Below are 15,673 nucleotides of genomic sequence, written 5' to 3'. Positions count from 1 at the left end.
GCTCTCTTTCCCCTTAAAGAAATGGAACTTCTATGTAGAAAGCTATTTTTAGGAAGCTCGTATGTCCACCAATATCAGCTGGTAAAGAATAATCCACAGTCCCCCAGTATCGGTATCGGTAGTCCCCCGGTATGTTGTAACAAGGTTTCGGTCCGTAAAACCGCATCAATTACCATTACCTTTACGTATTCTGTGAATGTTCGATTGGGGCATAAGATTCTTGTTTGGAGAGCTCATGGTCACGGTCCTCAAGAGCGGATTAAGTGTTTCATGACTTCACTTACGCTGCACGCAGGGCACAGTGGCGACCTTATTCGCTTGAGTTTTAACAGGCTCACTTGTGGATGCCCTTGTCTTAATGCGGACTTGATCGGGTTAATAGTGACATCAGTGGATAATTATCCCATAGGCCTGAGATCAGGCCACACACATGTCAACTTCCAAGGGCACACTTGAAGAGGGTACTTCCGCTCCGTGGGCGCGTGCCTCCGCGTAGCTCCTCGTATCCGTTCTGAGGGCCGGCGCCCTTGGCAGTGCGCAGCCGAGTGGCCGAAGGGAACAGGTTTGACCGTAAACGGCGCTGCAGCAGATGCGTGCATGCAACGCGCAGTCGTCCGGGGAATTGGTCGTCATCGTCATCCCCTGGCAGATGTCCAGCCTCACCCTCACCGCCTAGGAGAAGTACCCACATATACTCTCTTCAGCCTGCATGCATGCTGTGTCTTCGAGCAAAGCCAACGGAGGTCAAGCGCTACGCTTGACTGCGAGGCCTTTCTAGATATCACGTCGTAGCCATACACTCGCTCACTCTCTCTCTCGTCATTATTACCCAGGGTAGGATTAGCCAGCGGCTGCTGCCTCTTCAGGCCAACTTGTTGCAGATACGCTGCCGTATATGCACATGTGTGTGTGTGTGTGTGTGTGTGTGTGCGTGTGTGTGTGTGTGTGCGTGTGCGTGCGTGTGTGTGTGTGTGTGCGTGTGTGTGTGTGTGTGTGTGTGTGTGTGTGTGTGTGTGTGTGTGTGTGTGTGTGTGTGTGTGTGTGTGTGTGTGTGTGTGTGTGTGTGTGTGTGTGTGTGTGTGTGTGTGTGTGTGCGTGCGTGTGTGTTTGCTACAGAGTCCACTTTCGGGGTCGTAATTAGACAGGGTCGTGCCCGCAACTTCTCCTTTCGCGGCTCTGACCTTGCCGCCGGCCACTGAAGAAGGCTGGGACCGCAAGGACTACCACTCTTTTGGTGCCTCTAAATACGTTCAGTATTGTCGGAGCTGCGGCGCTTATCCGGGTGTTCCCCAGCGCGGGAAATAGTGCTTACGCAGTCATACGGATCAGCACATTAGCCACTGCACACGTCCACATAAACGCTAGAAGCGTTACACCGTGCGTCTCATACGCTGCCGTATGACGCACCGTCCCACATGGAGCCTGCCGCTTGAGGCAGTATACGACGCTTCAGTTATGGTCACTATGCTGCAAGATCACAGCTTAAACGGACACTAAAGGCAGATAACATAGCACGTCAGAGTGAAAAATCAATGTTTGAAAACGCCTAACACGCGAATGTTACATCAGCGCTTTAGTGATCGATAAATTAAGGTAAATGTAGAACACAGTTTGCGCCAGCAGTGGCGCATTCTGAAACACAATACCGATGACGTAGTAGGCACTCCGTACAATTAATCACAAGTACTCAGACTACCCATGAGAGAAAAGAACATTTTTCAGTGCGTTACACTACTAAATGCAATGCAGCTGGTGTATTTAAGTGTGATTCGTGCGAAAAAGAGCTTCCACGGCCACACCTCTGGCTACGCCTAGGCCGTTAATAGTGTCAATGCGCTTTTGAATCGCAGCGCTTCGAGATCCGCACAACTTCTGTTGGTCTTGTCAGGTGATCGTTTCGTTACAGTGCGTTGAGCGGTTTACAGAGCCGTTGCAGCCGATAGATATGTCCCATCCTGTCGCGAACTTTTGCTGCGATGTGTCTTTGTCCTCAAGCAGCCATTCTGCAGCCTCAAATAGCCATAAGAAAAAGAAGAAACTTTGTTTTTATAAAGAAAGTTGGCGTGGTTCTATCTTGGGTGGAACCCCCCGGTAGGTTTCCACTGGCTGCGGCGGCTCGCCCAGCCTATTCTAGGGTTGCCAGTCCACATCAGAGCGTCGCACCTCCTAAGACCAAGCTGTGACTGTTTGTTTTGTGAGTGCCGGTGAGACCACTTTGTCTGGGCGGTCGGTGCATTATTGTGTTATGTGAGCAAGTGTCGCTGTTTGTTCGTTACGCCAGGGACAAATCCTGGTCGCCTATGTGTCTGGAAAGATGGCGTGCATGTAAGCGGGATAGATGAGGGTACGCGCGCTTCCCTTTCGGCATCGCGGTGGAGGCGCCGCACCGTTGTACGAATCCGCACTAATTTTACTGGCTAGAGTGAATCGAGCAGGAATTTGCGATGCTGCACCGTTTTACGTGTAACGGTTCTTATACAGTGCCCGACGCCCTCTGCAGAGACTCATTCAGCGTGCGGTACGGGTGCGGTAAGCCACGATATACGTGCTCGCAGCGAAGGCCCCAGGCAAGGACAATCGTGATGCACGTTTCCTCCATCGTCTAAGACTATACTCCTACGATAAGCCAAAGGGAAGTAGTGTTGAAGGTAGCAGGCGTGTATGCGTAGTTGATGGAAATTGGTGGCTTTATTCTATAACAGCGCTGTGTTTACAGAAGCGAACAAATGACAGCCAGGCTTAAACAAATCACTGTGGATGCGCCATCGCATCAACTAGATGCGTTCGCCTAGGGCAATGCAGGACGCCGCATTTGATCGCCGCCAAGTTTTTTTAAGCGAAGCTTTTATAACTCATGCATTTCGGCGGCGTCGTACGCCAAAACCCCGCGCAAGAAAGTGTACAGAAATGCGGCCCTCCAAGGTGCGCCGGTCACATAGGCGTTAGAATGCGCCGTTTACCAATAACTGCTGCTCTTTTATCAAGGTCTTCGTCATTTCTCGTTGCCACACTTCATTGTTGCCTGAATGTGAACGCATGGCCATCATTGTCGTCTGTAGCAACTGAACTGCTGCGCTGCTAAGAACATGGATGAAGGTCCAATTCCCAGCATGAAGGAAGGAAACTAAGGATCGAGCATTGCGTAATGCGATGACAAGAAAGAAAGAAGGAAAGAAAGAAGGAAAGAAAGAAGGAAAGAAAGAAAGAAAGAAAGAAAGAAAGAAAGAAAGAAAGAAAGAAAGAAAGAAAGAAAAGCAGTACGTCACGCACGCAGACGTGAAACTTCGCTTGCACCCCTTTTTTCGTTAAGACAAGTGCTCCTGAATTGTCTGTTTCTTTTTGTTAGTTTTTTTAAGATTTTGTAGTGCAACTGGGAGCTCTATGTAACGTGATAAGCATGCTTCACTCTCCTCTCACAAAGATAGATCGTTCATGTGCGCACAGTCGTCAGCAAGCTTAACACGAACGCTCCGCAGCGAGTCCTGAAACGGTTTGATTGACGCCAACGCCGTGTAGCTTTGGTTTCTGTTGCCGAGATGTCACCAGTGCAGGCCGAGACAATATCCAAGCATACTAAGGCGCTCCAAGCGCTTTGCGGTTGGAATCAATCAAACCAGTCCAGACAACGCTGCGGAGCGTTTGAGTTATGCTTGCTGACGATTGTACACCTCCCGAGGGAATGTGGGGTAATCATTACTGGAGTAATAGATGGGAAACAATTGTTGGCCTTTCATTGATGAATTTTCATTTTTGATTCTAGAGCATTCTTGGGCTTTGTGGCCGTTTTCGCCACGCCCGTCTCGCTTATCGAGTCTATTTTTATCTGCTCTTGATTGGACGCAACGTGCCGTAGCAGCGCGTGTCCGTAGACGCGTGTGTCTAACCACGGCCGGGCTAGCGAGGTTAGACCGGCCACGGCCGGCCGGTCTAACCTCGCTATTTCCTATAAACACCACAAGATGGTGCTACACTTCGTGCGTATTCTAGGCACTATAGGTAGAAGTTCAAGAGTTCTAATAATGAAGTCGCGTACACTAACTGCGAATTACTTCTGGTGTGTGTGTGTGTGTGTGCGTGTGTGTGTGTGTGTGTGTGTGTGTGTGTGTGTGTGTGTGTGTGTGTGTGTGTGTGTGTGTGTGTGTGTGTGTGTGTGTGTGTGTGCGCGCGCTCGCGCGCCCGTCTGTGACGCGTATTTTTCGTTCTTGTCCTACCGCTTCTTTGGCTAGGACACATTGGATTTTCCTGCGGATACAAAGGGCTCAGCCTCAGATCAGATCATTATCTCCACCGCTACAATACGGAAGCTATAGAAAAAAAATTCTGAAGAAGACGATTCGTGCTTCTGCTTGGGAAGGGGTGCAGGAACCGTGGGGCATAGCAAAATTCGTTGTTGGGTAGTTGGTCCATATTCTTAAATACTGGATAGCGCGTACTCAACACAGGACATGGAAAGAACACTGACGCACACGACAAGCGTTACTGGCAAGTTGGCAACTAATATTTATGATGAAAAACTTCCCTACATATATGCACAACCGGGTTACCACGCGCAGGCGCGCTGCCAGTTATCAGTGTGACTCAGCCATCATCAAACACATCATAGAAGAGGCGTTTTTCCACATACGCCCACCCCTCATGTAAAACCCCTTCCTTCCGGGCTCTTTGGGATACTAGAAATAAATAAAGAAATAAATAGCCACACAGCAACCATCAAGACGGGAATATCGAGACAAATACAGGTTTTAACCATGTCTGTAGGAACTCTTTTTCTTTGATGGGAAGCACAACACACGTGTCTCTGATACAGTTGATCTCTCTCCTTCTACTGTGGTAAGTTTCCATGTGCTCTCTGGCAAGTGCATTCCCACGTCTGCCAGAGAGCTCATGGGAGCTTATCATATTAGAAAGAAAGAGGGCAGCTGTGTCAGTGACACGTGTGTTGTGCTTCGCCGCAAAGAAAAGCAGTTCTTAGAGAGATGGTTATAATCGGTATTTGTCTCTATATTCCAATCTTGACGATTGTGGTGTGAATGTAACGGGCAGTGCACCTGCACGTGGTCACGCAGCTGCGTATATATGTGGGAAAGCTTTCCGTAACAAGGATTAGTTGCGAGTAACGCTCAGAATAAGAGAGAGCTGAGCTAGCTGGTAAGTATTCATTCTAAAAAGACAGAGCGTGAAAGACGGACACAGAACTTGGTGGACGCTCGAGCTCCGCCTTCAAGAGTAGAACGCGATAGCGTAATCGGGCCCCGTGTGCATCACCTTCTAAATTGCTAGCCTCGCTTGGGTTCTCGGTACATGCCTCAACCGTAACGTAAGGAAACAAACGACTGCGCCCGTAACATTCGTGTTTTCAAACTATCCTAGAATGCCTACTGCAAGTACAGTCGTTAAGTGTCCACTACGCCCTAATTTTTCCTTTTGCGAATCAGCGAAGGGCCCACTACCCGTCCGTAAGGCAACACGCGAACCTACGCAGCTGCTCACTTTGTTGATGCTTTTGCAGCTGATGATGATTTAATATGTCTGAGCGCTTTGTAATGCATGGGCCTTTAAAACATCCACTCGTTGCGCAATTCACGTTTTGACGCCTGGCGCGATTCTACGCTTCTACCGCGCCTTATTAGTTGTGTTAAGGAGACTTCTTCCAATACATGACACTCATGTGTTTTCTTGCGAAGCAGTTCCACGCAATAGCGTCGGTCTGTGTTAGAACGCCTGCTTGCCACGCTGACGGACTGGGTTCGATTCTCACTCCAACAGAAGATTTTTTAATTTATTTTACTTGCATATTTCTCGATTTTTCAGTCACGGACAAGATGATTTTTCTCTCACAACCAAAGATGGCGACCCAAGAACTTCTGCGAAACGAGCTCTTTAACGCTATCACTTCAATATCTCATTCGTTTAAACGTATCGGCTTAGCATAGGCTCTAGGCTTCCTGTGGAAGCTGAGAACCTCTAGAAGTACCTATATAAGAGCGGCACTTCAATGGCGGAAGCACTTTAGCCCACGAAAGAAAAGCTCCTATCGGGCAAGATTTTCCGAGGGCGCTTTGTGCTCAGAACGGACCTTTCATTTTTCGTTGCATAGTACAATGTATCTCCCTCTTTCTCTCTCTCTTCTCCTTGCTATTTTCTGCGCTGCTAGAAAAAGAAAGCTCATCTTGAAGGTAACGGTTATCGCACCCTTCTTCGAGAGCAGTGCGATAACGGTGACTTGGCGTGCAAGTGCATCGACGGCAGCATTTATTACTCGTGTTGGATTTAGTTGCGCATTTAGTTGTCGCTTGCTTATTGGGGACCTCAAGGTTGTCTTATATGGCGCAATTGATCGCGCGCAATAAATACATACATAAATAAATAAAGAAATACGGCGACAGTTGCATTCTATTGTACATTACAAGAATTTCACTGGGCCTACCAGCAGGGGCGTAGCCAGAAATTTTTTTCGGGGGGGGTTCAACCATACTTTATGTATGTTCGTGCGTGCGTTTGTATGTGTGCGTGTATATATACGCAAGCAAAATTGAAAAATTTCGGGGGGGGGTTTGAACCCCCCAACCCCCCCCTTGGCTACGCCCCTGCCTACCAGCAACCATTCAACAGCAAGGAACGACAAAAAATCTAAATAAGTAAATAAATAAATAAATAAATAAATAAATATTTAAATAAATAAATGAATAAATGAATGAATAAATAAATAAATAAATAAATAAATAAATAAAACCGATAAAGGTGTGCTTCTTTTGTACATTACGAGAATGCCACAGGGCTGATCACCTACAATTTAACAAGAATAACAAAGAAAATCTCCCCGTGTCCCCTATGCATTCGCCTAAGACAACTCGAAAACGAAAGCCTTCATCACCATCGCCAGCGTCATCATCGGAGCTTGAGAGGCCGCGTGATTTTGTACCGAACGGCGCTTTTTCATGGCCAGAGTCTCTGTTGGCGCAGGGGATGATGGCGGTGGTGAAGAATCAGCCCTTTTTCAAGGCTCAGCCCTTTGCAGTGGCTTGGAAGCTTACAACTACCCTCTCGTTACGCAGCTAATATGGTGTGACGATTGGTGCGATTCAACGCCGCTGCCATTCAGTATCACATGTGCTTATGTGACTTGCCCGACAAGACGACTCTTTTTCCGCAGCGGTTTCAAGCCCTGGCGTGGCTCTGTAGCGCAATACTTCACTGCCGTGCTGAACACCTGCGTTCAATTCTGGCTCGACGCCTTAGTGCTATAGTGTATGAGTTTATGTACCGCAAGCCGCGTTTTTCAAGGACAGCGTCTGATGAGGCACCCGAGGTTTACACCTTCAAAAAGAAAAGGAGGAGTGCTGTTTTTATTTGAGCACTAAAGATGTAGCGTGCCACTAGGAAACGTTCGCAGCCAAGTGGTACTTAATATTCGCGTTAATAGCATAATAATGACATAATTTGAACATCTAGAACGCTAGATTAATCGACTTACTCGCGCACCCTCATAACACCGTTATCAAGGCGAGAGCTTTAGAAGCCTCGTCTAACGCGAAAATCCACCGCCGACCGTCGGCGTCAACACAAGTAATGCAAAAAAAAAAAAGATCATTACGTGATGACGTCACCATGACGTCACGTAATGTTACGTCACATGAGCACGTCATCACATGAAAGACAGCAAAACTTTATTAGAGTCCGGTGCAGCCGCGGAGCTCGCCTCGCGCCATCCAGCTACTCCCACCTGGGGACCGGCAGGTATAGCCTAACGGCCCTGTCGCGGTCGCTTGGTGAAATGTGGGCCGATTCCAAGACAAGAAGCAGGCAAGGGGAATAAATTCGCCGAATTGGCAATAAAGCACAAGATTGAAATAAATGTCATGTTTATTTTCTGCACGCGCATGTCACAAGGTTGCAATTTACAAACATAAGTTGTAAGCGAAAACCCTATTTGAGGTCATAAAACTCCATGTCGGTCTTCAGATAGGAAGTGACAAGGGAAGGGGAGGGGTGCAGTTCTCATATCGTGCCGGGGGCCGCATGAAACTGCTCCGCGGGCCGCGGGCCGCAGGTTGCCGACTCCTACTGTAAATAAATGGAAATTACACATCAACGCATGTCTAGGGGCGACAGCTCTTCTTGTGTCTTGTTTCGTTAAACACGTTGCTAACGACCGCAAAAACATTTATCTGCGAAGTTCATGACCGCAGGCTTCCGTACGAAAAGGAGGAGATGGGATAGTCTATTTCGTGAAGTCGGATCAGTTCACCGAATGCCCACAGAGGCTCTACGCAGTATTGCGGAGTGCGCGAGTTTCTGGCGGCCAACATACAAGGGTTGTAAGAGTACGCTTCCCGACAAGATCGTGTGTCAACGGCAGGAGCGTCGTGTTCTGCCGCCGCGTACTTCTTGTGTAGTCTTGCTACAGACACCATCACGCGGCGCGCGCAGGTACGATTGCCGCAGTAAAGAGAAACCGGATGTCTTTCGACCGTGCGCGTATTCGTTGTATCGTTGATTCATCCTGTGCGCTACCGACAAGGTGGCCTTTCGCCGAAAACTAGGCTCGCGTTTGTAAGTAAAACCACGAACCGATAGCCGTAGTCGACTGCACAAAGCTCTTTTACCCACACGTAAGGGAAGCCATTATATGTTACCAGTGCTGGCGTATGGGGCGGAGACCTGGGGCTTCACATCGAAACTCGAAAAGTTGACAACCAAGGGGCATGCGATAGAGCGAGAAATAGAAAGCGCTTCCTGGTGTCTATTTGTCGGTCCATATCAAAAAGCGCATGTCTTTTCGCCCAATTTTATTTCCTTACATTTGTATCAAAATTACTACGCTATAGTTAAAGGACTACAATAAGGCTCCCATAGCTTCCTTAGATTCATAGTCTGTTGGTTTTCATAAGATTGTGTCTAACAAAGAAAACGACGTCGTGATTCGTTCCCCTGCCCTCCTTCATTCTGAGCAAGTGTCTCGTTCCAATGGACTTTATGCTATCAGTTGCGAGCTAGGCAAAAAGAAGTGTCCCACATTCGCCGTCATGGTTACGAGCGGCACTGGCAAATAATCCCAGATTTTCACTCACAGATATGCCAAATAATATGGAAGAGGACGACCGCCGTCGTGGCTGAATTGGTAGAGGATCGGACGCGCTACCCGAAGGTTGTGGCAAGTCGCATTTTATTGCACTTTAATTTATTTACATTACATGTAGTATCCCCTATGCGTTCCTTGGATTCATTGTCTCTTGATGTTGTGTGCGTAGCACTCGAGCGCTGGCAGTTTCTGTGGCAATATGTAACGAATGTTGCATTGCTAAAACTGTGGAGAGCCAAAACTTCAAGCACAGTTGGCGTTGTACCAATATGAAGGTGCGATCAGAATTTGCATTAGAGAGTATCGTAGTCGTCGGTGAATTTTTTTTGTCCACTTTAACGAACTCTAACTTACGTCATAATTACGACACTGCGTAAAAAACATGTAATCCCCCTATGCTTTCCTTGGCTTCATTGTCTTCTCAATTCGAACTGTGTAAGAGAATCGTGCGAGGTTGTAGTACAAGAAGTATACTTTGCCTATTAATATAAACAAGCAAAATGCATATTTACAGTTAACAGTTCGTCGTTCCTACCCAAACTATTATGTTTGATTTAGTAGCGATGTCAGAATCCACGATAAAATTTTCCAGAACGTTTAAGTTTCTTTCTTAAAACCTGCGCCATGAACGTGTATCTATATGGGCTATACAGCAAATGTCCGAATATGTGTCGTCGCAGCTAGCAATCAATTGGGCTGATGCTCACGTGGTGGTGTGCTTTGGAGTCCAGTTCTAGACAGTTGTGTAAAGCGCTTCCATAGTACACTGCAGAATGCTGTGAATCGTGTGGATGGATGGAAAGTCCTTTATTTAGAAATAGGGAGGCGCAGGTCCTCTGTGGGGTAGGCGGGATTTCGCGCCATTTCGTTTAAAGGGACACTAAAGGCAAATTACAGCTCGCTATGAACTTTTGAAATACGTTTTCAGACACCTTGTAGCGCTTGTTTCGTGCCAACGAAATGGTTCGTTTTAAAGAAAATCACGCTTTATAGGCCCTCATACTGTTGGCGAAATTCAAACCTACCTCCTCTCAGGGACTCGTGACGTAAGCACTCGCCAAAGCCGCTTTTTGCGGGCTCTATACGTCAGCACCTTCGATGATCTAGCAACATTGCGCCTCCACCAAAAACACGCGCAAGAATACTTGCTGCAGCTATGCTTGTTTTCGTATACTTTGCCGGCCGCTGCTGCTTCCATTGTAATGCGATCTTTCACGCGGATGAAATAATTACAACGAAGCGCTTGATACTCGGGCACTGTCGCGTTGCGTCGGGAAGCTGCATCAGTGCCGCAGTACGGCAGCCCACGTGCGTGTGTGTGTATGTGCTGGCGCCCATTCGGTGAGCCTAGGTTAGCGCCGCTGGTGCGTCGTGCCGCTGAAATACGTCGCGATCACCCCATGTATGTAGCGAAAATATGTGAGCGCAGCCTTCACCTGTGTGATTCACGTCGGACGAATGGTCATTGTCTTCTAGGAGTCTTGTTGAAGGCGCCTGACGACTCAGTTGGCTTGAGGCGCGCGGAATGACGGTTCACGGAAAGAGCCGCGACAAGGAAGCACTTCCTATTATTACAGTTTTACTTTTTTGAAAACTTTAAACCATTTCTTCATCTTCCATTTCCCTTACATGAGCATGCAGCATCCTGACAAAACCGACAGAGCAGCGCTGCGGGGAAGCATTACTTTAAAGGGCGGGTCACACGATTTGCTTACATTCCAGATGGTTTCGTAATCCTCTGCAGGAAAGTGCAGGGAACACTCAAGTAAATTTTTTGCATCCCAGCTGTATAACCTTTACCCCGAATGGCTTCGTCTCCGTGGGCAGAAAAACGTATGGGCAAAAAATTCCTGAAGTACTAAACCACCAACAGATGCTCGCGCTCGCGCGCTCCTTGCGTCTTCACCTCGGACGCTGAGGAAGGGCATTCGGAGAGGTGGACAGACGAGCCGACGAATGCGTTCGCTGTACACTCGTGCGCAACTGCAACGCCACAATTAAATTTCGACCTCTGGGTGGTTTAGTGGCCCTTTAATAATTGAAGGCAAACGGCATATGCTTCTTTGCATTCAGGTATACAGCATATAGCTCAGCATTCGTTTCAATAAAGAAAACTACAAAACGAGCATCAAAACCGCATGCTGCATGTCAAGGCGCCTGTGAACAATGTCAAAACGCTCCCGCGCATTCCCGGTAAATATTAGGTTGCGCCTGCTTTGCACTGCACAGGAGGGCTTCCAGTGACGTAAAATGGCCCTTCCGTCTCCTCGCGTGTGTTTCCCACTTTCATATATAAAAGGGACATCCGTCTAGCAACTCATTCAGTCCATTCTGAGACTGCCACGGGTAGATCACGAAAATTATACACCAGAAGAACAGTGTGAATACAATGCTTCACGAAAAGAACAAATTGGTCTAGCTGAAAATGGTCGCGGAGCCAATCACGGCCTGCCACAGCGACCACAAAGCGATTATCACTACAATTACCCTAAAGTAATAATTAAACATACACCCCCATCAGCATGTGTAATGTTTGATACAGCGTCGCCAGATATTCACGTTCGCAGCGTGACATGGCGGCCAATTTTTTTTTTCTTTTCATCCCACTGTCGCAGAAGTGCAGCACTTAGACCCATCGAGTGTAGTAGCCGTTGATGTCGTTGCTGAACCCGCTCTTATTGAAATGGCGTACAGAATTCAGCCATCACATGGACGCTGCATTTTCTCTAAGTTGAATTTAGAGCGAGTATCGAGAGTCAGCAAAGCCCGTGCAGGAATATGCGATCATGAAACTACTTTTGAGATGTGACTCAAAAGTTTGGACCATCTGCGCTTCCGTGAATCAACCAGAAACTGCGCAAGTAGCAAGTTATTACGTGTTGTAATGCACGGAAGGTAATTTTTTTATTATAAGTACTTGGAGTACTAGTGATTGCACTAGATGTACTAGTTTGGGTACTCCGGACTTCACGTCATCGGGTTCATTCCATGTCCCACTGGTGGCGCATGTCGTGTGCAACAGTTAATTCAATCTCTCGAATGGTAGCGAACTGCTACTGATAACACCGATGTTTTAGACGTTCTGAAGCACTGACCTTACACTGTGACATAAAATGTCATTTGCCTTTAGTGTTCCTTTAAGCACATTTGTCCTGTCAATATCGCTATGATCCCGTGGCAATCGCCGCCCATGTCCCGTAGTAGAGTACACATTACTCAGTTTTGTTTGCCTCGGTTTTTAAACAGAGTTTACCCTTCATTTTCTGCAGCGTAATGCCTCTCTGCATTTCACTTTTTTCTGGCTCTTTCTCTCGTGGCTTTCGAGTTCGTATCGGTAAATGTCCGCCCACGCGACCTCCGAGTCCTTGCAACTTGCACGCGAATGGCAGCTCTGGAGCATCTGCCAGATGCTCTTTAACCTTATGTCTGTGCTGGCACAGCCGAATAAATTGCATGAAGTGGAAGGGAAAGTACAAAATATGAATAAGGTGAAGGAGGTTAGGAAAAGGGAAGATAACTTCGCCGCTGTGGGGGTATTTGCGCATGTGCGGCGGAGAGGTTAAGTATTGTGTACAGATGTCATGGTAATCCATGAGCCCGTACAAATCTATAAAGAGTATAAATCATGTGGGGGGGTGCCCTCACACCTCCACGCCCCCTTCCTTCCTTCTTCTTCAAGCAAATGATTAAAAAAAAAAAGTCATACGGACTCTTGTGCCTAACACGACGCTCAGGCGAAAGCCTTCTTTTTCTTCTCAGTCAATAGTATTTTCTTTCATTCCGTGGCACACACAACACGCACATTGCCCTGACTACGCTCTGTGAGCGTTGGTCCGGCATTCATTCCACGTCTCGGTGGGCTTAAATACCTCGTGTTACATTGATCTCTTTTTCGCTTTGTGTTCAGAGAAGAAGCGCAACGGTATGGTAAACTCTCTACTACGGGGGATCGGTAAGCTGTCGCCAGGAGTGTGTATGTTGTGAAGGGCTCACTGGTGTTCATACATTCAGGGTGCCAGGAGCAGTTAGCGACTCCATGCTATGCATAACCATTCTATCAAGCTTATTAAGTGTATGCCTTGTTTAGGTACACCGTACTGATCAGCTTCACCGTGTTCTTTTTTTTTTCTCTCTCTCTTCTCGTTCATGTCCAGACACTCTATGGTGTATGTCGCACACTTCACGCTCTAATTCGGTGATCAGGCCATTCGCAAGCGAAAGCGCTTCTCATGTACTGACTGCACGCATGCATTACCGGTTTATACGAGGACACGCGGTTCCCGGTGCGCCGAGCGCATAGCGTCCGCAGCTCCTCGCTGGCCCGTACGCCCGCGGTCTTCCTCCTGGAAACGCCAACGAGTATATCCTGTTCACTTCCTGCTACGCGAGGAAGTCGATGCGGGATACGATATCAAAATCACGATCGCGGGGCGGCCGCGTCGTCACGAGAGAAAGTGCTACGGAGAGAGGGCGTGTATAGTCGGGCCAGCGTGGCTTTATAAAGCTATGTAGTGGGAAGAGTGCGCGCGAGAGTGGAGTAGTTTAGACGGCGGAGCTATAGCGGCTCGTATCGTACACCTTCCGTCGTCGTTAATTCCCGATCATGAAAATGAGTCGAGAGAGGTTTTCCGCGTAGGCGCACTTGAACACACGGCAGTTGGCGGTCACGTTTCATCTCGAGGAAGCGTGCTCTGTCGGCGAATCGGGGCGGAAAAGACGTAAGCCGTGTAGGCAACCGGCACGCCGCATCCGTCACCTTGGCATTCAGCTACGGTGCGCCTCGATTCGCGAACGCTTTGAAGCGAGAGAAAAAGCAAGAAGCTAGAAAAGAAAAGAAAGGGAAGCGAGGAAAGGCGGGTGCGCTACGCTAAACAGATTCAAGTCAGGTTCGCAACCCTGCACTGGCTTAAAAGGATTAAGGGGTGAAAAGAAAGATATGGTAAAGGAACAGAGATGGCGATAATCCCTTAACTGCACACATGTCATGTTATTACTGTCATGACCTGTGAATCATGTTCATCATACACCCATGCCCTCCTATGCTAATTTTGGTATGTACGAATTTAAGGAGTCTGAACCGAGAGCGCCCACAAGTAGATAGATAGATAGATAGATAGATAGATAGATAGATAGATAGATAGATAGATAGATAGATAGATAGATAGATAGATAGATAGATAGATAGATAGATAGATAGATAGATAGATAGATAGATAGATAGATAGATAGATAGATAGATAGATAGATAGATAGATAGAAACGCTCAAAGTGCCTTTGGTTCGGTAACAAATGCTTATTTGGTTCAATATGGAGCGTGGCACAGTCCAAGGACGAAGAATTGGACGCCACCAGCGCTGACTTACAGCTGAAAGTTTATTGCGTGCACAATAAAAATGTTTCGCATTAAAAAAAAAAAGCTTCGTAATGTGCAGAGACCGAGCCATTATACAAGGCATAAAAGTTGTGAAGAAGGTAAGATGTAGAAATCGCAGGTTGATGAGGGCTAAAATGGACCTCAACCGCACGAAACTTACCGACTGTGACTGCGTGCGCGCTCCTTGCATCCTTCTCACCCGTTACACCTTTAAATTTCAAACTGCCCCATCCCTTTCCCCAGTGCAGCGTAGCGTACCGATTATTTACTTAGCCTCCCAGCCTTTCCCCTATCACCTGTTTCCTTTCTTGCTATCTAGATATCTTTTTCCCCCATTCTTCGGCTTGTCCTGTTTTCGCTATCGCAACCCCGCGCGAGGTCGTTATCAGGTCGACAGCGCGTGCAATATGTCGGATTCCTCGCGTCGTTATTATCGATTCGGTCGCCTATGACCTCAGGTATCCGATCGGCTCGCAAGCCGGGCGGAGTGCTTCCGTCCCGTGCGATAACCGCGACGGTATCTTGACGAGCCCGCTACTAACGTCACGATAACAAAGACGTATGTATGGACGGCCGTTGTGGACGAAAGAGCAGGAGGAGGAGATCCGAGGATTATCTGCTGAACACAGACGGCGCTTACGTACCCGCGGTCTTCCTGCCTCTTTTATTTTCTGGGAAAAAAAGAGATGCACTCAGTAAGTACCTGACCGGCGATCGGCGCGGACGCATCCAGTTACACGAACACGTCGCGCGGACGCGCACAACGCGAATCTCATCTCCTTAGACGGCTTCCTGGAAAGTGGGTCTGTCAGCGCAATGAAGCAGGTACGTGTTTGTATACATCCATATGCAGGGTGTTTCGGCTACATTGGCGCCAAGTATACTGTCTAATTTCACGCATTATAAAAAATTACACCATCTCCCACTAACGGGAAGCATGTGGGGATGCGAAGCAGCGCATGGGTCGACTTGAAAGTTCCGTTCATCACGGGCACCTTGCCCGATGTTAACGCGTCCTTGCAAGAGGAGCACACCGTGAATTCACTGTAGTTGCTGTTGCTGTCACTCGTCCCGAACTCTTGTTGGAGAGCGCAACGCGGGTTCATCGCGCGTCTGCAGAATTTCGTTCCCCGACGCCGTCACATGATTGCTGAGAGAGTGCAAGGGGGAGAGGCCACAGCGTCTTACCCAGCCCCTTCTACAGGCCCGAACGCGCT

General features: G+C 47.9%; 1 protein-coding gene across 2 annotated transcripts in view; it reads left to right on the top strand.

The window, feature by feature from the left end:
* Positions 1–15,673, top strand: part of LOC119372216 (sodium- and chloride-dependent glycine transporter 2) — a 162,340-nt gene that overhangs the window by 46,963 nt on the left and 99,704 nt on the right. The window contains exon 1 of one of the 2 annotated variants that reach the window (XM_037642696.2): positions 15,157–15,281. The exons of the other annotated variant lie outside the window; for it this stretch is intronic. Within the exon in view, the coding sequence (XP_037498624.1) occupies positions 15,273–15,281 (9 nt within the window). The 5' untranslated portion in view covers positions 15,157–15,272. Of the gene's footprint in view, positions 1–15,156; positions 15,282–15,673 lie in introns of those variants that run through there. 2 annotated transcript variants of the gene reach the window in all.

The sequence above is a fragment of the Rhipicephalus sanguineus genome, chromosome 10 (assembly GCF_013339695.2).
Source record: "Rhipicephalus sanguineus isolate Rsan-2018 chromosome 10, BIME_Rsan_1.4, whole genome shotgun sequence".
Classification (NCBI taxonomy): Eukaryota; Metazoa; Arthropoda; class Arachnida; order Ixodida; family Ixodidae; genus Rhipicephalus; species Rhipicephalus sanguineus.
This window is presented reverse-complemented; position numbering and strand designations above follow the sequence as displayed.